The sequence below is a fragment of the Enhydra lutris genome, unplaced genomic scaffold, assembly GCF_002288905.1.
Source record: "Enhydra lutris kenyoni isolate GAN:26980312 unplaced genomic scaffold, ASM228890v2 scaffoldscaffold17, whole genome shotgun sequence".
NCBI lineage: Eukaryota > Metazoa > Chordata > Mammalia > Carnivora > Mustelidae > Enhydra > Enhydra lutris.
The window spans coordinates 30,606,100-30,627,388 of NW_019154101.1; the positions used below are offsets into that span (position 1 = coordinate 30,606,100).

General features: G+C 40.3%; 1 protein-coding gene across 2 annotated transcripts in view; it reads right to left on the reverse strand.

Moving 5' to 3' along the window:
- Nucleotides 1–21,289, reverse strand: part of LOC111147502 (mitogen-activated protein kinase kinase kinase 5) — a 228,819-nt gene that overhangs the window by 197,707 nt on the left and 9,823 nt on the right. Inside the window, exon 1 of one of the 2 annotated variants that reach the window (XM_022503520.1) lies at nt 3,688–4,525. The exons of the other annotated variant lie outside the window; for it this stretch is intronic. Within the exon in view, the coding sequence (XP_022359228.1) occupies nt 3,688–4,105 (418 nt within the window). The 5' untranslated portion in view covers nt 4,106–4,525. Of the gene's footprint in view, nt 1–3,687; nt 4,526–21,289 lie in introns of those variants that run through there. 2 annotated transcript variants of the gene reach the window in all.

Here is a 21,289-nt window from a genome sequence, read left to right on the forward strand (position 1 = left end):
GGAAAAGAAAAGAAAGGAAAAGAAAAGAAAAGGACCACACGGACCCAAGGCTACTACCTTAAGTCATTTCACCTGAATGAATGAATATAATCACTTTATGGTTCAGTTTCCTTATAAGCAAAGTCGGGGGGGCAATAAAGTCTACTCTAGCTAGACATCACAGAACTGATGTTCATTAAAAAAGATCTGTGTTTTTTTTAAGATGCTACAGTTGGATCTGTCTGCTTGAATAGAGTAGCTCTGTATCACTAACATCTGTTATCACTGCTTTTATAGAAATTTACTGCCTACCATGCAGGGGGCTGGGAAAGCACATTGTTAGCTTGCCATATGCCATCTCTGAGTGACAGTCTTACACATGTAAACACGATGAATTTTCACAAAAGCTTTGATAGAACATTAGTTTCCCCTCAGAACAGAAATGAAAGAGAGAATGACAAGTGTAGTCGAAGAATAAACTAGATTACAGTTAAACAATAATCAAATAGGGAAAACCTTGAACTGCAATCTGTTCTTTAGAAAGGCTCCAAGAAACACAGGTAGGGGAAGCTGGTAAAAATGGAACCAAGCTCCAAGTCCTTGTCCACTCCATTAACTGAGCTATTTCAAGTAGCCCTTGCTCACCTGTCCACCCCAGTTCAGCTGCCTCTGAACCTGCCCTACCCCCACAGTCTGATTCTAGACTCTGTTTCCTGGGAATGCAGGCGTTCTGTGTGGACCTTCACAAAGGCCGCACCACAACCAGGCTTTGTATGTGCCCTACCCACTAACCCTGAACTCCTTGAGGGGCCAAGAACACGAAATAAAAAAGCACCTCATTCACCTCTGGGGACGGAAATAATTCATTTTGTATTCATGTAATTTTAAAGTACAGAATTTGAGAGCTGGAGAAAATTTCACAGACCAATTATTCTAAGCTTTCCCTCTTTTCTGAGATTTTTTTAAATGACTTGCTCCAAATTAGACAAGAACCAAAAACCAGAATGCAGACCATGACACTCTTGTTCTGATGCTCTGTCCCAGGATACCATGCTGCCCTCCCTTTGCAAATGCACAGAATTAAATGAGGGAGGCTTAGAAATTAACTCCATTTCCCCCTCCACTTCGGCCCCTGGTCAAGTTTATAGGCCTTTGGAGGAGATGAAGGATTTTGCTCACAATGACGTGGTTCAGAGCAGAGCCAGGATGGAAACTCAGATCTAACTTGTGGGACAATGTTCTTCCCAGTATGTCATAGTGATTTCAACTTTCCCGTGGAGGGAGTGAAAGTAGAACAAAAGATAGCATGGCCCAGGGGCCAAAAATCTCATAGGGCCAGTTTTGTATCGCTTGCAAACTAAGCATAATCTTGTACATTTTTAAATGGTAGAAAAATATTCGAAAGAATCTGAAATGCAAATTTCAGTGTCCATTAATAAAGTTTTACTGGAATACAGCCACAGTCACTTGTTTAGGGACTGTTGTGACTGCTGTCGCAACCACAGAGCTGATGAGCTGTGAGAGGGATCTCCTGCAAAGTCTAAAATATTTACCATCTGGCCCTTCCCAGAAAAATCCATCCCTGGTGGAGGAGGAGCAAGTGCTCTCTCAGAAATCAGAAAAAAAAGTTCTACTACCATCAAACTCAGCAGCCCTTGGTGGGGAAAAACAGAGGATTTGGACAAAACTGATACCCTCTTCACTCAGTCACACCTTCATGTTGAATGACAAGGCTCCAAGTTCACATCACACGCACAAGCAGGGGTTAAACTGGGGCCTTCCCCGAGTTGAATGAGGCAGCAGATAGGACAGAGCTGGCTGAGAAACGCAGGTCTTCCCCGAGTGTCCTCCCCACTCTTCCACATTGCACCTCCATGGCTCCCGAGGTCCCTGCCAGCTCTCCATCACATGACTCCAAGATAGAGAGCTTCCCTCAACTCAGAGTAAATCAACCCAGCTGAATGCAGGCGGCAGGGGCAAAGATAACCTTTTAGGGTCAGCCACCTGAAGATAAACCCTGTACTGACCAGTTACTACCTATAAGTCCAGGTCAGTTATGGAGCCCTTGGTTTTCTCATCTAAGAATAGTTAAGCATTTCCTCCACGGGCTTGTTTTGGGGGTTAAAGATACCGTTCAAATGTCAGTTGCCTTGTCATCTTCCTCTCTCCCTTTCCCAGAGATAGTTATTTGGAGAATAAACAGTAAGTGTGCCTTGTTAGGAAACTTTCTTTCAAATTAGCTTAGAGTTTAAGATGTTTTTTACAGAGTCCTATAAAAGATATGGAATCTATCAGAGCAATAAAAATAGGCTCAGTATTTGCTTGGGTGTTTTCCTTACATATCTTTCAGTCCTTTGAAGCTTCTTCCAAATCATAATCCAAAAATAAGAGCACTATAATTTTTAGAAAAGTTACGTTTATGCAATTTTTATAGCAAGCCGCACAAAAAACTAGGCTACATCATACTCATGTTCAGTTATGAAGACCGAGACTGTAAAAAAATATCAGCACCAGAAAGCCCTAGTTTATTTAGTCTGACTTCCTTAACATGAAGTTCTTCTTGGTCTTAAAATATTCAGCTTTGGCTGAATTCCAAAGCTGACATAAGCCTACTTCAGGTGTTTTGAAGAGAATGAAGAAAATCAGAACTGAAAGCAAGACTGGAATATAAAACCTTTTTTATGTGATCACAAATGCAAGAACGTAATTGTCTGAAACCACCATTAAATCAAAATTTCCACCCACACTTACAAAAATATGTATATATTCTCATATTTGGCTGTACAGGATACCAAATGTTAATTTCAATAGCATGTTACTATTCCTGACATTGGCGAGCAGAGAGCTAATTGCATCAGTCACTGGAACTGCAATGACACTTTCTGGAATCTGTGATAGGATGAAAAGATACTTTTTTTTTATGGATTATGCTAGCAATCACTTTAGCCAAACCAATCTTAGTTATTAAAATAGCCAGTAGCATTTTAAACAATGCTATATTAGGTACTTTCCAGCCCATCATGGTATACAGGACAATAAAAAACAGACCCTGGTTCTCCCACCAAAATCCTTACAAAGATACCACCTAAGTCTAGTGCAAGCGACAAGGTTATTGCTTTCCGAAGTAATTAGGTGGAAGTTCAAAACGGTAAGACTGGGACATCCAAGCCACTAAACACGCTCAAGTAAGATCACGACATAGCATGCAAATTGATACAGATGTACTCCGCGAGGGACCGGCTGCCTGGTTCCGGTACTCCCAAAACTACACAGAGAAAAAAATGAGAGCGTCATCTAACACAGTCACAGGTATATACAGAAGGAAAATATGCGCCAAACCTAACAGAAGAGAAACCAAGACACCAAATGGACAAAGGCTGATTGGGGCACTATCTCGCACTGCTCAACTGAAAAGTTCTTTATGAGGACCACACAGACCCATGCTCCAGCGCGGGCCGGTGGGTGTGGGTGAGTCAGTCGGTCTAGCACAAATACACATAGGATCTTGCACCAGCACCCACTCTTTCCCAGGAGCAGCGAGCGCCAGGAGCAGTCACGCAGCGCCGCTCGCTGCCCCTAAGGTGGGGGCAAGAAGTAAAGAAGTAGGAAGCACGCTTGCTGCCTAGAAAAACATCTGCCCCCCGCTGCGGCGGCCAGGGAAAACGTGGCCCCTGACCGTGGAGGATGGGGAAGGGGTTGCACACGCACCTGCATTGTAAAAACGGTCCAGCACGGTGGTTTCTCCAAAGTCCAGTTTACCAAAATGCAGGGTCTCCAGGGTGGCGCCCACCGTCTCACACGCCTCCCGCAGGCTCTGCAGGGCCTCGCTCTCGGCCACCACCAGCTGCCCCTGGCTCGCTTCGTTGATAACATATGCCACCGTGGTCCGTCGGCCGCCTCCGCTACTAGAGTTGCCCCGGCACCGGGTGGCGCTGCTCCCAGAGGTGGCGGCGGGACAACCGGTGCCAGGGGCGGCGGCAGTCTCTACGTTCCAGAAGCTGCCCGGCGGCGGTAGCTGGCTCTCCTCGTCCTCTGCTGCCACCGCCGCTCCTCCCCTCCGGCAGCTTCCACCCTCGGCGAAAGGTGGCACCGAGAAAGTGATACCCTCGCCCGCTTCGGCGCTCATCTCTCCCGGCCGGGCTGCGGCGGCGTCCCCCGCCCAGCCACACCGTCTGGCCAGCCACAGCTCCGGGCTGCTCCGCGCGCGCCGGGCTAAGCAGCTGCCATCGCGCGTGGCGCCCTCTGCGCCGCGCCGCCGCCTCCTGTCAGGCGCTCTCTCCCCCGAAGGGACGCCGCTGCCCGGCGGCGGCTCACCCCTCCTCTGCGCCTCCGTGGCCGCGCCGCTTGTCCGAGGCAGGGTGTAGAGTACAAGGGGTGGGGACGCCAGGTTGAGCGGGAAGGGACAGCGCTTCCTTCTCCTGGCCCGCAGACAAGTCGCTTCGCAAACGTGCGCCGCCGTGCAGCTCAAGGGCGCCGCGCTCGGGGTGCGGTGCGCCCTGACCACCGGAGCACGGCCCCGGCGTCTCCCTTGCCGGGCGCTGGGAGCGGCCGGGGAGGGTGCCCGCTGGGTGGGGAGCTACCTGGCCAGCACCTCTCGGGCGGGCAGGCTCCCCGGGCTGCGTCCCGGAACAGCAGCAGCCGAAAGGACCCGCCTCCCTCCTCGGCGGCAGCTCCCCTTCATCTGCTCTATTTCCTCCTCCTCCTCCCCTGGCCTCGTTTCTCGCCAGAGCGCGCCGCCGCCGCTTAGTCCCAGCGCCAGCCTCGCCGCTGCAGTCTCGCCGCTCCTCGCAGCCGCTCGCTCCGTGGGCCACTGGCTTCGGCCGCCCACTCGTCGCGGCCACGAGAGTCAGGGCCCGCCCCGGAGGAGGGCCCTGCTGGGAAGCTCCAGCCCGGACGAAACCGACGGCGCCGCGGCTCCGGGACGTCGGCTGGGCCCCGAGCGCGGCGCCGGGCCGGGGTTCTCCGCTGTCACCCACCCGGCCCCACCTAAGAAGACTCGGAGTCAGCCAAAGCCCGGAGCGCAAACGACGGCGGCTTGGCGCAAAAGAAAAAAAAAAAGAAAGAAAGAAAGAAAGACTCTTCTGAGAACGCTCTGGCCTTTTGCTGCGGTCCCCGTGGCCAGGGCGCCCCCCGCCGTCGCCTGCCGGACTAGCCCTGCGCGCAGTCTGGTACGGAGCAGCGCAGAGGCGCTGGGGCTGCGCCGGGACGCACGCGTTGCGCAAAGCCGAAGGATTTCCACTAGCGCGCCGCAGCCGGGACCGAACTGGACGACGATCGATTCCCGACCGCGGCGCTCGGAAAGTGGCTGGCATCATTTATCAGGTCGGCCTCTGCTACTTTCCATTTAGAAAATTCCAGTGGCTATGTTAACATTAATGAGTAATTGATTGGTTCCAACTTCTGAATGACTTCGCATTCTCACTTAGGTTCTTATAAAGTACCCCTCCCCACGCTCAGTATGCTTTCTGGACACAGAATAAGGGGTCTATACCCCACTCGGCAAAGCATCATCCACCAGATGAAAGGAGGAAATTAAGAGACATTGGATTCTTTCAAAATGCACTACATTGGGGGAGGGGAGGATACCTGGATTGCTTAAGAGCGATGAAAAGGAAGAGATCTACTTCTTTGGGGAGCAAAAACATGTGTAAGTTCTCACAGAACTTCTTCAACATGCTCTAATTAGGAAAACCGGTGAAAATTGCAGCGAAATAAGGTAACGGCTATGGACTTCCCATCTCAGAGATGGGAACCGAGATTAATGAGTTCTGTAAATAAAGTAGAATAATGCAAATTATTAATGCGAATTCAAGTTTGGAAGAAAAGGAAGGATAAAACAGTTGAATAGTAGAGTTAAAAGAAGGAAGGAAATAATAGTGAGAAAAACACCTAGCAGCTACACAACCATATCCTCAACGAAGCAAGTGACATTAGCTTTTTCTAAAGGCGTGTAAAATGATAGAAGTAAATTTATAGTAAGGAAATTATGTCAGCTGGGATCTATATGCTCTCTGTCTGCTTTAGGACTTGATCTCATTAGGAAAGTAGATATTCAGTGAATCAACTATCATACTGGAGTAAAATATTGACAGGCTCCTAATAGATACACACTATTATTTCCAACAACTTGTCAAACCTCCAAACTCTTGTGGCAGTACATAAGCCTCCGCCCCATCCTGGCCCCAAACAATACATGCTGGAAATTCATTACGACCAGGTGTGGAAAACTAAAATGCCTAAACTCTCACATTGCATTTTGCTACACAATAAGATATGAGATTATATATAAAACTATTTTCTAAAACCTATACCTTTTTAGATCATTTCAACTTTGACCCCTTCCAGATCTTTTCAGAGCCATTTTTTCATACACACAATTTTTATTTTTGTTTTACTTTGTTTGCTTTGTTTGCTTTGTTTCACTTTGAATTGATGTAGTAACTTTAAAGATCACCCAAACCCCCCAGTGCAATATGATGGATTCTAGTTGGTGCTAAGGCTCTTTCTTACTACCTGAATGGCTGGTTTAGCTAATGAAACTTAAATGCCATGTATTAGATTGAACCATGTGAAATTTCCATTTTTACAGCTGACCAACACTCAAATACACCAAATTCAGATGGCTTAACTCAGATGTGGGGCCTCTGTGGAGGCAGAGAGGACAGGTGGGGTACTGAGACCCAGCCTGATCTTAGCTTGCCAAGCCTGGCTTAGTGTGTCCTGAAGGAATGAAAGCCTTTTTCTAACTGGTCTGCTTAGAAGTTGTGCCTTTGCAATTTGTCTGTAAAGAAGGAGCAATTTTTCTAATCCAAAAGGACATCTAATATGGTAGTGGTCAACAGGGAAAAATCATTGCCTATCTTGGGGCAATGTTTGTTCATGAAAAGGTAAAATGGTGAATTTTGAGCCTGAAATGGACAAGGATCTCCCGCTTCTGTTTTAGGTGACAAGTCTGCCTTTCTCTGTTTCCTCAGATAAGATAAATGGGACTACAATATATTCTTAACTCCAAAAAGTATTTAAGGCTACAGACAAAAAAACATAATGTTTTACATGTAGTAATGTAAATATAATTCAAATTATCAGAAATCAATAAGGAAACCAGTAAAGAAGTATCAAGTGTCTGGGATGAATTAATAGTTTAATTATTGCTAAATTTATCTCCATGTATTTTGGCTGCCAAAATAAAAAGAAAATACATAAGAGTACATATATTCATACAAAGAGTCAAGTCTTGTCCTGGCATGGAATTCTATAAAGACTTTATTATAGAATCTGATATAGAGTACATTAAGCAATACAATAGAATTGAATGTGGATTTGTAAAATATTATATGTTTTTCAAGTTTATATTTAATATTTTTAGACACCAAGAACATAATATTGAATATTAATTCAATGAAAGCATTTCAGAGGAATCTAAAATAATATAAATCAGATGCAATACTTTCTGGTTATATTACCTTAATAAATGCAGGGAATTGAGGGTATTATGTAATTCACTGTAAGCTCATAACTTAGTATTCTGCATGGAGGAAAGAAGGAACCCAAGGAAATAGGTAACGTATTGCTTAGATCCTATCATAAACAGCAGGCTTCCCTAGAAGCTTTTGACAAGAATTAAATCACAGTCACTGAATGATAGCAGCATAATATCATGAAGACTATGACCTCTTTCCACTTTTAAAAGGCATGGCAGCAAAACTGAAGTGTACTGGTCAGAATCATATTCTCACTCAGAGTCTAGTCCTCTTCCACTCAGAGACAGGTCTTGGGACACCTTTGAGAACACCTACAGATAGAGTAAAGAATTTTCCTAATAAAGAGCTAGAGAAATGCAAGGGAGAGATTTCTGCTTCTGATTATGACAGATTAGGTCTTTCCTTCTCCCTGAATAAGCCTAAGAATGCTAGACAAAATTTGAAATTTAAAATAAAGGCATTGAGGCACTAATGAGATAATGAGGAACTAGCTGGCCAGATTTTAGAAGAGAGGCCAGGTATCTGGAGGGTGTTTTCAGAGTTGGAGCTGCTTTGGGCCTGGCAGTTTCTGAGAGTCTGAATTACGCAGCTGAAAGGCTGAGCTACATTTTTGACACCTGGAAGGACAAAAGCGAGAAAGATATAATCAAAAAGTAGGAGTGAAATAAAACTGAAATGAGCCTTACATGGATAGCACCCTGTCTCCAGGTATCTGAGTAACCCAGAAAAAAATTCTCAAACCCTGAAATTGGCTTAAGGTAATTCCAGACCTTCAACAAACAAAAGTTATTCTACAGGGAGATAACATGATTCTGGACCATGGATTATTTCTATAAATATAAGACGTGTGCATGTAGTTAAATATTTGAATACATGGTAGAATGGTAGAGGAGGAGAAGAATATGAACCGAATCCTGACTTTGCCATCTGTTCCTGAGTCTCTCTTCCAGATCCCTCTCCATTCATATACCCCTAGTCTCTGCTTTGGGAGGCTAATCTGTATGAATTAAATCAATGGGCTTCCTTGTTTTCTTTTTATCAATCAGGGTTGATCAATGGCCAGGTAGGGTTCTGAGGGGATTGGGACTTTATGAGTCACCTCAGGCTAACTTTGGTTCTCAACAGGAAGTCACTGCTTTTCTCAAGGGGTGGATCCTACAGGATCCACTTTCCTACAGGGCCTTATAACTGTCCCTCACCTTGTCCTCTGGTACGTAGAAATGATGATAACTCTGAAGCCTTCAGCCCCAAGTTTCAGTACAATCCTTTGAAACTTCCTTTATACCTCTTCCACACCTTTGTAATTAGTCTTTTTGCAAATAAACCCACCTCAAATTATCTTGTTTCCTATTGACTCTGATAACTACTAATGAGCTTTTAGAAATTGGAAAACTAATTTAACCTCTTTGGGTCTGTTTCCTCACCCATAAAATCAAGTGTTGAATTAGATTAAACTGAAAATTCTTTGCAGCTCTAATGTGTTGTGTTTAAGTATTCAGTCGAAATACCAGTTCTTATACTAAATTGAAATGTGTAAAGAACAAAAATACCACCGGGTAACAAAATAGTACATGGGGGAACTTTCTCTTTATAGAAATATTCTAGCAAACGTACATTAAAAAAGTCTGAGGTAGTTACAATGTCACCATTTTGCAATTTCTTTTTTTCTTTTCTTTTTTTTTTTTTTTAAAGATTTTGTTTATTTATTTGACAAAGAGAGAGAGAGATCACAAGTAGGCAGAGAGGCAGGCAGAGAGAGAGGGGCAGAAGCAGGCTCCCCGCTGAGCAGAGACCCTGATGGCGAGGCTCAATCCCAGGACCCTGAGATCATGACCTGGGCTGAAGGCAGAGGCTTAAGCCACTGAGCCACCCAGGTGCCCCCCATTTTGCAACTTTTAATGAGTTTGGATCCAGGTATGGATCATCAATGATGGTGGCACTAACATCACGAAAAGAGAGAGAACCAGGAAAAACACACCACCAATTATGAGGTAATAATACTAAAAACAGTGGGTATAAATCTCAACTAAAGCCCCAGACTCCAAGGCTGAGATTTGACAAGTAATTCCCAGAAATATGAAGGACCAAAACAGGTTAAAACATTTTGGAGATGCAACTTATAGAATTGAAACTGTGGCAAACTCTGTAAATTGATCGGCTCATTTTCTTACACAAGTCAGTTACTACCACTGTAACAGACGCTAAGTTCGTTGTCTAGTCATAACATGGTCAAATGTGTCTTAGGGACTTTTCCAGTTGAAAAAGTAAGTGCGCAACACCGCACTGACTGCTTTATATGCATATCTCCAGTCTCCCATTCAGCAGAGAAGCCCAGAGGGAAAAGGTTACCCAGGGTCAAACAAGGAGTGAGTAACAAAACCAGGGTTTCAGTCCAGAGCCTATGCTATTACCCACGGCTCCTTATTGTAATGAAGGCATAAGATCATCATTTCAGAAAATACCAAACAGCTTGCTTTTTTTTTTTTTGGCTCTGGTGTGAAGACATGCAACCATTTCATTTCATAGCTGCATAAAGTTTAAAGGAAGGGCAATGAGAAGTTGAAGCAGTCTATTTGTCTAATTTGAAGTTAAAATATCATGTCAAAAGACCATTCTTACTTGTTATTCTGGAAGTTGTGCATAGTAGTTATGTGTGCAAGCTCTTTCACCGGAAGCCAGGGAGAGTGAAGTCCTGCGGAATGATCTGAGGCTAAAGTCAACAGGGGTGAATGCTGCTTGTGTTGATAGCTAGACAATCACCAACACTACTACCTCTTATTACTTTAAAATTACTCTTTTTTCTTTTTAAGATTTTATTCATTAATTTCACAGACAGAGATCACAAGAGGCAGGCAGAGAGAGAGGGGAGGAAGCAGGCTCCCTGCTGAGCAGAGAGCCTGATGCCGGGCTCGATCCCAGAACTCTGGGACCATGACCCGAGCCGTAGGCAGAGGCTTTAACCCACTGAGCCACCCAGGCGCCCCTAAAATTACTCTTATTACTACTACTATAGTGCATGTTTGATGCGGTGGTTGTTAAAAAACAAGTTTGGAAACCAAGGCTGAGGCCAGATTTTGAAGCATCTTGATGAAAGATAAATTTAACTTCATCCTCTAAGAAAAAGAGACATTCAAGGATTTTGAGCAGAGGAGTAATAGGATCCAATCTATATTTTAAAAAGAAAACTCTCTGATGTCTACATCTGGGCCTGCAACTAACCACAAAAGGAAGTGGAGACGCTTCTACAATAGTCCAGCCCTTGACTAGAGAAGGAGCAGTGATCTTGATGCTTCTCAGGTCTCCTCTAGTGGGAATGATTTTTTTCTTTGATACGCTTCTTCTAAAAGCATCCTTGCCAACATTTTCATTTCTCTTTATGCCCTAGGAAGTTAAGGCGATTTTAATATAGAGAAATGGTTCTCGCCACATTTTGTGAAAGGAACACCAAAGTCTCCTCTATTTAAAATTGCCCCATGCTGCCACGAACCACCCATCTCCAGAGTGTCAGAGTCTTACCTTCTTCTCCCCACTCCCAACTTTGACTAAAATTCTTACTGTTAAAGGCATCCCTTTAATTTAGATAAACAACTCATGAAAAATATATACACAGGGCCACAGTAAGAGTTTTTGTATCAGCAACAGAAACCAGCTTTGACTACCAAAACTAAAAATGAATTTTTTTGCAAAGATATTAGGGCTCAAAGGCATCATAGCAAGGCTGGGGCCCAGGCTCAGAAATACAGAAACCAACAGGCCTCAAAGGCCAGGAGTTACAGTCTAAGTCACTCCACAGCAACAGTACCTGTGACTTTGTCACAACTTTTTTTTTTTTTTTTTGAACACTGTAATTGTTAAAGATGTAAGATCTCTGAAATTAATAGTGCTGGTTCATGAATAAATAAATCAATGAGACAGAATAGAAAATCTGAAATAGATTCAATTACATATGAAAATTTAGCATAAGATAAAAACAGCCTTTTAGACGATTGCAAAAAGAGGACTTTAAAAAGTCATGTTGGAATAACTGCAAAGCCATATGGAAAAGATAAAATTGGATTCATTCTCCACACCATACACCAAGAAAAATTCCAAATGGCGATGAGATTTAATTATAAAAAATGAAGCTATATGAGTACTCAGTAAATTGGTGGGTACATTCTTTTCAACCTAGGAGCAAGAAAAACTTTCAGGACCATGACTCAAAATCCAAAAGCAAGAAAGGAAAAAATAGATAAACTTGATAACATAGAAATAAAAAATCTTTACATGGGAAAAGATATCACAAGCAAACTAGACAGACAAATAACAAACTGAGAAAAATATCTACAACTGATTCAGACCTCATAAAATGAATTTCTAAAAATAAAGAAGAGATAAACCTATAGAAAATGAGCTATGGGAAGTCATAGGTGATTCATAACGATGGAAATACGGGTGTCTTTAACTCACATAAAAAGATGTTCAGTGAGAAATAATTCATAATGAGAAATACAATTAAAATTACACTAATAGTCTACTTTTCACCTAAGATGTTGGCAAAAATCCAGAAGTCTGACAACACACTATAAGAAAATGGGCATTTGTTCATTTCTGGTGGGAATAAAAAAATGATAAAATACCTGCAAAGGAAAATTTGTCAATAACTAGCAAAATTATATATGCACGTAGCCTTCAAGCCAGCAATCCCACTTCTAAAACCATATTTCAAATATACACTGGTAAAATTGTGAAAGACATTTTTACAAGGTTGTTCATTTTGGTACTATTTACAATAGCAAAAAAAATTAAAAATCACTCGAGTATTCATCTATCAGGAACTGGTTTAATAAACTCTGATAGATCCACTAAATAGAGTACCTACCATGCAGCCATAAAAAGGATAGTAGACTATTCTACATGACCATTTTTTTTTCTAGTTTTCTAGTGACTTATACTGAGAGGATAATTCTAGGTCCTATTTCTCTTTTACGGCTGGAATCAGAGATCCAGATAACTTTTTTAAAGTAAAATGTTATATTTTCACTAAATTTTGTAATACAAAATCACACACACACACACACACACACACACACACACAGTGAATGTGTCACTTTCTTAATAAAATGATAGCACATTATCTACAACTTTCTACTTCTTATATTTTCAGATACCAGACAACAGGCAGTACATGGCTGTGAACCTTGAAAGAAGATACATAATTGAGATGATTGTTCTGTCAGGAGGGAATTTCTGGATAGTTGTGCAGGGAAAGAAAACTGCAACAGAAGCCAGATATCTTTGATTGAAGATAAAAAATTGGAATGGGGGAGGCTAAGCCATTAGAATGTGAAGTACAGAGTGTCCAAGAGGAGGAAGCTATGAAGAGAGAGAATTCCAGAAATCTGCACACAAGACCTTCAAGTCTTTGATACCAGACTGCACGTGCACAGGATAAAACCTCATAGGGCCAGACAACAACACCCTCTGAGGAAAGAGTAGAGTATCAGAGAACTGTAGCATCACACAGAGCTGAGAATAATTTGGATCTTCTCCCGCCAGAGTGGAGAGAACTCACCTAGTAATGGAACATTTATAAGAGATTCCAGAAGATCCACCCCAGAGAAGTAAGCTAGATTACCTCTTGCATAAAAGTCACTTAGCCCTGCCGTGAATGAGCTTAGGAACAAGCAAATTCACCCATAAATAAGTAATTGCTTGCCAGAAGAAATCAGATACCCTTTAAAGAAAAATAACATAAATATAACATTTAATAAAGTAAAACACAGAACACCTCCCATCCTAGCAAAACTTACCAGACAACAAAGAAGAGAGAAAAATGGGACTTTTAACAAGGACAGAAATGAGTTGTAGAAACAGTCTCAGAAATGATAGGGATGATGCAATTAGTAGATTGGGAACATTGCAACAGATATTATACATATTCACAACTTCTCAAGAATGCAAAAGCACACAAGGCCATAATGAGAAAAGAAATGGAAGATGTAACAAAGAACCAAAAGGAATTTCTAGATGTGAAAAATATAGTAGTTTATTTTAGAGGGGAGAGAGAGAGAGGGTGAGAGAGCACGTGAGTAGGAGAGTCAGAGGGAGAGAGAGAGAGAATCTCAAGCAGGCTCCATGCCTAGAGCAGAGCCCCATGTAGGACTCAATCTCATGACCCTGAGAGCGTGACCTGAACTGAAATCAAGAGTTGGATGCTTAACCAAAGAGCCATCCAGCCTCCCCCCAAATACAGCAGTTTAAAGTTTGTTTGGATGGGGTTAATAACAAATTAGACACCATGGAAGAAATGACCAAGGAACCTGATGTAATAAAAACACACAGGAAAACAACAACAACAAAAAAATCACTGACAAAAAAATGAGAGGGCCTAGTGTTCTGTGGGATAATATCAAGTGATCTAAAATACATGTAATTTGAGTTTCAGAAAAGTTAAAAGAGATTCTTCAGGTGAAACTTTTAAATTTACTTTGCTCCCTTTCCTCAGCTGTAAGTTTTTCTTCTTTAAAAAGATAAACATCTCCCCCCACCAACTTTATATCATGTTATGTATCATTATTATATTAAAAGGGGATGCTTGTATGAATTCGAATTATTTTCCCAGTTAATAAATATTTTGACCCAGTATCAGCTATAGTCTTTCATTTTCCAGTGGGATGATCAAAGATAATTTTGATATCTTAGAATTCCATAAGAATAGCAAAGATTGATACATATAAATATAGGCTACCCTTGAGATTGTCTGAAATCCTCTTTTGATGTATAGGCCAAAATGTCATGTTTATTTCTCCTTTATTTTAATTACAAATATCTCATACCTCTAATATACAATTCTAGTTTAGAAGAGACATTTAAACAAATACAAATATTTATTGTCTTACCTTTGAGAACTAAAATCTCCAAAAGCCAACAAAGAAAATGTTTAAAAATCATATTTTATCTGGATAATATCAATTAATTAAATTGATTACTGGTTAATTTTTTAATATTTTAACTCCAGTGTAGTTACCATACAATGTTATATTAGTTTCACGTGTACAGTATAATGATTCAATAGTTCCATACATTACTCAGTCCTCATCACAAGTGTACTCTTAATCCTTACCTATTTCACCCATCCCTGCCATGCACCTCCATTCTGATAGCCATCAGTTTGTTCTCTATAGGTAAGAGTTTGTTTTTTGCTTTGTCTCTTTTTTCTTTGTTTTGTGTCTCCACATAGGAGTTAAATCAAATGGTATTTGTCTTTCTCTGACTGACTTATTTCATTTAGCGCAATACTATCTAGAGTCTTCCATGTTGTTGCAAATAGAAAGATTTCATTCTTTTTTATGGCTGAGTAATATTCCATTGTATATACCACATCTTTATCTATTCATCTATTGATGGACACTAGGGCTGTTCTGATAGTTTCACTATTGTAAATAATGCTACAATAAACATAGGGGTGCATATATCTTTTCAGATTAGTGTCGTCATTTTTGTTGGGTAAACACTCAGCAATAGGAATTACTGGATTACATGGTAGTTCTATTTTTAATTTTTTGAGGGACCTTCATACTGTTTTCCACAGTAGCTACACCACTTTTCATTCCCACCAACAGTGCATGAGGGTTCCTTTTTCTCCGCATCCTCACCAGCACTTGTTATTTCCTGTTTTTGATTTTAGCAATTCTGACAGGTATGAGGTGGTCTCTCATCATGTTTCTAATTTGCATTTCCCTGATGATTAGTGATATTGAGCATCTTTTCATGTGTACATTGGCCATGTGATAGTTAATTTTGTGTGTCAACTTGGTTAGATTTCCCAGTTTGTACAAACTCTAGTCCATATGTTGCTATGAAGGTATTTTGTAGAATGACTAACATTTACTACAACTGTCTTTAAGGAAAGTTGATTACCTTCCATAGTGTGTGTGGGCCTCATCCAATCAGCTGAGGCTTTAAGAGCAAAGATTGAGGTTTCCTAGAAAAGGAATTCTGCCTCAAGACTGTAACAGAGAAATCCTCCCTGAGTTACTATCCTGCCTATGTTTTTTGGATTTGCCAGCCCCTATACTCCCATGAGCCAGTTCTTTAAAATATCTCCCTGACTCTTGCTCTTTCTGTGTCTCTCTGTCTCTTTCTCTGCCCCTGCCATACACACACATACACACACACCTGACTGATATAATCACTAATAAAAAAAAATGTGTCAAATGCAAAACATTTAAACTTTACCTAGAATTTCAAAGCAGAAACTTCTCTGGTTCTGGAATTTTTCAATTTTCCTAACTCATGCTAGAAGTAATTCACAAAATGTACAAATGTTTACACATTCTAGGCATAATACATTTCTGCTCTATACATTTGAAACCCTGCAAACTGTATAAATGTATAAAAATACATTTGAAACTCTATACTTACATTAAATTTACATAAATATAACTATTTAATGTTGGAACACAATTCTAAGTTTGTACATTTGTGAATGCAACCAAACATGCCATATCCCAGTTCCCAATTTGGTATTTAGTAACTGTACTTATCACTATTAAGAAAACCAATAAAGCTATATTCCTTAAAATTTAAGGCAAGAAATTAAATCTCCCAGATTCATTGTAGAATATTTAGCCTTTTAGATTTTTATTTTTTAAAGACTTTATTTATTTATTTGTCAGAGAGAGAGAGCAAGGGAGCACAAGCTGGGGGAGCAGCAGGCAGTGGGAGGAGCAAGGAACCCAATATGGGACTTGATCCCAGCACCTTGGGATCATGACCTGAGCCGAAGGCAGATGCTTAACCTACTGAGCCACACAGGCACCCCTGTCCTTTTAGATATTTAAAGTTTGTTTAATACAAAATACCCAAATTTGGAATGTTAAGAGCCTAGAAATTTATAAATCATTCTTCTACCCAAGAAGAGGGGAGATAATTGCTTTATCTCCATTTGTGTAGTTCTGGAACCACACTACATCTAGATCGGGGGACTGTGGGAGGCTCAACCTTGCTCTTAAACCAATGACTGCCAAGTGAGAGGAAGAGAGACCAGAAGTTGGATATGAGGAAGGAAGGAAGGAATGCTGGACAGAAAGAATCAGTGACTGCAGGGCTTTAAAGTTATCATTTGAAGACTGAAAGGAATTACCTCAACTGCTTTTGCATGAATTCTATAGCACTATTCCTATCAGTTCTTCCCCCATTCTTAGCTCTGTGACACTAAGAATGCTTTGTAAGTACTCAAGCATCATAGTCCCATAAGAAAGACAATGTCATTATACCCAGATGTTCACAGCAGCATTATCAACAATAGCCAAGCCATGGAGAGAGCCCAGATGTCCATCAACCGATGAATGGATAAAGAAGATGTGGGGTGTGTGTGTGTGTGTGTGTGTGTGTGTTTATATATATTTGTGTATGTATGTGTGTATTTATATATATATGAATATTATTCTTACATACATTCATATATATACATATATATATATAACAAAGGAATATTATTCAGCCTTCAAAAAGAATGAAATCTTGCCATTTGCAATGACACAGATAGAGCTAGAGTGTATTATACCAAGTGAAGTAAGTCAGTCAGAGAAAGACAAATACCATATGATCTCACTCATATGTGGCATTTAAGAAAGAAAACAGATGAACATATGGAAAGGGGGAAAAGAAAAAAAAAGGAGAGAGGAAAACAAGCCATAAGGGACTCTCAATGATAGAGAACTGAATGTTGATGGAAGAAGGTAGGTGGGGGGTGGGCTAGATGGGTGACGGGTATTAAGGATGGGGTTTGTCCTGATGAGCACTGGGTGTTGTATGTAAGCGATGGATTCTATTCCAGAAACCAATATTGCACTGTATGGTAACTAACTAAGTAAAAATTTAAAAAAAAACAAAAAAACAAAAAAACAACTGTTGGTTTTTACCAACAGTCCTATTACCCAGCATGAAGGGGATTAAATATAAGAAATAATTGTTGGCAATAATTGGAAAATACAAACACTCCATGTTTATTCCCAAATGAGACATCTTTATCACACCGATCATGGCCATTTGTAACAAAAGGCAGAAATTACTGTGCTGTCACACATGTGTGAACATGACGTTGATTGCATCACTTTCTAGTGTCTGTGAAGTTCTGCCAGATGAGTCCCTCTTACCTGTTATCCTGAGCCAAAGCATTCAGTTTCAGTAGAGAAGAGCCCTGCAAATAATGCACTTTCTATTGTGTTGATCACTTCTACTCCTCCTGGTTATTACAAATTTGTTGGGGAAAAGAGATGAACTCTGAAATGTAGGTTTCTTCTATTACACATTTTTCTCGTCTGTGTCCTTTATAAATGCATCTTTATTGTGCTGCTAGGGTGGAGGGAAGGTTTTCAGCATTTTAAATCTTTTTTAGCAAGTGGGTGTTTTCTATTTACATGAATATTTAGTTAAACTTGCAGAGGAAACATTTTTGTTAAACTTTCCCAGAAGTTTGTTACATACTTCTAAATCCTATTAATTTTTACTTGAACTCTCTATCGTTGATCAACCACATCTCTGCTCATTTATTATTTCACCCATAAAACTATTAAATTTAGAGTGGTTTAATGGGAATACAGTATGCATTCCTCTAAAAATAAGACATTTAACAATTATCATTAATGAACATTATTAGTGCCTCAGGTACCAGTGACCCTGACTCATTCTAAGAATAAATTGTACTTGAGAAAGTATAAATGAACTAACTGAAAAAAAAAAAAGAAACAAACTTGTCGCATTAAGCAATATATTTCAAATGACATTTTCCTTTTTGTATTTAATAATTATTAAATTTCATTAAGTGTTAATTTTGATCAATAACACTAATCACAATACTAGTACTACAACTACTACTAATAAGTGATAATGCATCCTAGGAAAAAATAATCCCTAAAGCCAACTGGTTACAGGAAATTTTTTATTAAAATTTCAACTTATATACATAATTTTCTTTGTGATGTATGATAAGGAAATCAATAAAATAATTCCAGGCATAAACATATATTAGATTAAAACAAAATTCAGGAGAAATTAGTAGAATGGAATTATGAGTTCAAGGACAAAAAGAAATGATAAATTTTCTAACAGTGATGACCTTGTTCAAACATTTTTTTTAAAGTGATAACAATAGTAAAAAGATAGGCACCCTCTACAAGACGGTCCCCAGAGATCCCTTCCTCCTGGTATTCATTCTCTGTGTCATCCCAGGATAGGCTTGACCTAATGATTTGCTTCCAACAAAGAAAATACAGAAGACAGGCTGGGGTGTAGCTTTCAAGAGCACATTACCCTGGGGGCACCTGGATGGCTCAGTGGGTTAAAGCCTCTGCCTTCGGCCCAGGTCATGATCCCAGGGTCCTGGGATCAAGCCCCACATCAGGCTCTCTGCTCAGCGGGGAGCCTGCTTCCCTTCCTCTCTCTCTGCCTGCTTCTCTGCCTACTTGTGATCTCTGTCTGTCAAATAAATAAATAGAATCTTTAAAAAAAAAAAAAAAGCACATTACACTGTACCCCTGAAACAAATAATACATTATATGGTAAATAAATAAATAAATATGCAAAAATGGGAAAAAATAAAAGACTACATTACAAAAAGACTGTGATTTCCATCTTGCTCATCCTCTTTTGTTCCCCCCTACCCGTCCCCCATCTCTCTCTCTCTCTCATACACACACACACACAAACATACACATGCACACACGGTTCATATTGTGAACTGCCTTATGAGAACCCTGATGACAAGGAATTGAGGAAGGACTATTGCCATTGGCCCTCCCTCCGACAGTCCACAAGGAAGTAAATCTTGCCAACAATTACGTGAGCGAACTTAGAAGCAAATTCTACTTAGTCAAGTCTTCAGATGAGACTGGAGCCCTGGCCCTTGACTGCAGTCTTGTAAGAGATCTTGAGTGACCTAACCCAGAGAAACTGAGAAAATAAATGGTTGTTTTCAACTGCTCAGCATAGGGATAATTTGTTACACCGTATTAGATAACTAATAAAATAATTGTGTCAAATGGCTGTTGTTTCTAGAATCCATTGGATACATTTAAGAGTGACAAAATATTTTGAATTTAAAAATGACATTATTTTTCAATAATCGTAACCGTACATCATTTGCAGCTATTCAAACTTATGAGAAAACATTTATAGGGCAACTGTGTGTGGGGGGGGGGTTCATAATTTTTCCAAATATTTTTGGAGAGTACATGAACAAAAAATTAGCAATGTCCTGACAGCACTGGGAAGCCTTCCTTCCTCAGTGATAGTGAAAGAGGTTAAAGGAGAGGATTAAGAGTGAAATAGAAATGAGAGGAGTAAATTCTCTGCTTTGAAGAAGTAAGTTTAGTACTTGACCAGAGCGAGGAAGCACAACCAAAATAAGAATCTGCAGTGATTGAGAGCTTACAGTTACACATATTATCTCATTTAATCATCACTACAAGTCCTTGAGAGAGATTTTATCTGGAGTTTTGAGGAGACCCTAGCACATGTCGTTATCATACCCTATGTCATTCGGCTGAGTTGGGCTTACAGACAAGGCACCCATTTATTTATCCAGCCATTTATCCATTAGAGCCAATATCCATTTAAAGGATACATCTACCCATTTGTCCAATGTATCCAATACATAATCAAGGAGCTGTGAGCACATTTACAGCATCACATAAATATTAATCCTGCCCAAGAGCTAAAAGTATGCAAATAGATGTTAGACTCTCCTCATCACAAAAGTAAAAAGCATGAGGCTTAGGTAAACTCCTAAGACTGATTCCAAAAGCCGGTGCAGTTGACATCTCTGTAGTTCCAGAAAACAAGGAAAATTATTAAACGCATTTTATGCTGTGTTCGGATTATATCAATCACTCACAGAGTCTTGTTTCTCCTTCTACATAGAAGCATAGTAATATAGGAAGCCCATAGTAAATACATATCTTAGACCAAACACAAACACTCTAGTTAAGATTCAAAAACATTTTTATTGTGCCAATATATATATGTATTGTATATATGTGTGTATATATATGTATATGTGATATATATCATAAATTTTACCATTTTAACCATTTTAATTATGCAGTTCAGTGGCATTAAGTACATTCACACTGTTGTGCAACCTTCACCACACCACTATCCATCTCTAGTACTATCTTCCCAAACTGAAACTCTACAGTCAGTAAACACTAACTCCCCATTGTCTCCTCTCCACAGCCTGCTTGATGACCACCATTTCTACTTTCTGTTTCTATACATTTGACTACTCTAGCTAACTCATATTAGTAGAATCATATTTTATTTGTCCTTTTTTGGCTGGCTTACTTCACTTAGCATAATGTCTTTAAACGTTTACTCTTTGGGACGCCTGGGTGGCTCAGTGGGTTAAACCGCTGCCTTTGGCTCAGGTCCTGATCCCAGGGTCCTGGGATCAAGTTCCACATCAGGCTCCTTGCTTGTCAGGGAGCCTGCTTCTCTCTCCGCCTCTGCCTGCCTCTCTGCCTGCTTGTGTGCTCGCTCTCTCGTTCCTTCTCTCTGACAACTAAACGAATAGTCTTTAAAAAAACAAAAACAAACAAACAAAAAGTTGACTCTTCATGTTGTAGCATGTGTCAGAATTTCCTTCCTATTTAAGGGTGACTAGCATTCCATTATATGTATATACCACATTTTGTTGATCCATTTATCTATCAATAAACACAGGATCCGTTTCCACATTTTGGCTACTGTGAATAAAGCTACTATGAATATGGGTGTACAAATACCTGTTTGAGTCCCTGTTTTCAATTATTTTGGGTATATATACAGAGTTGGAATTTCTGGAT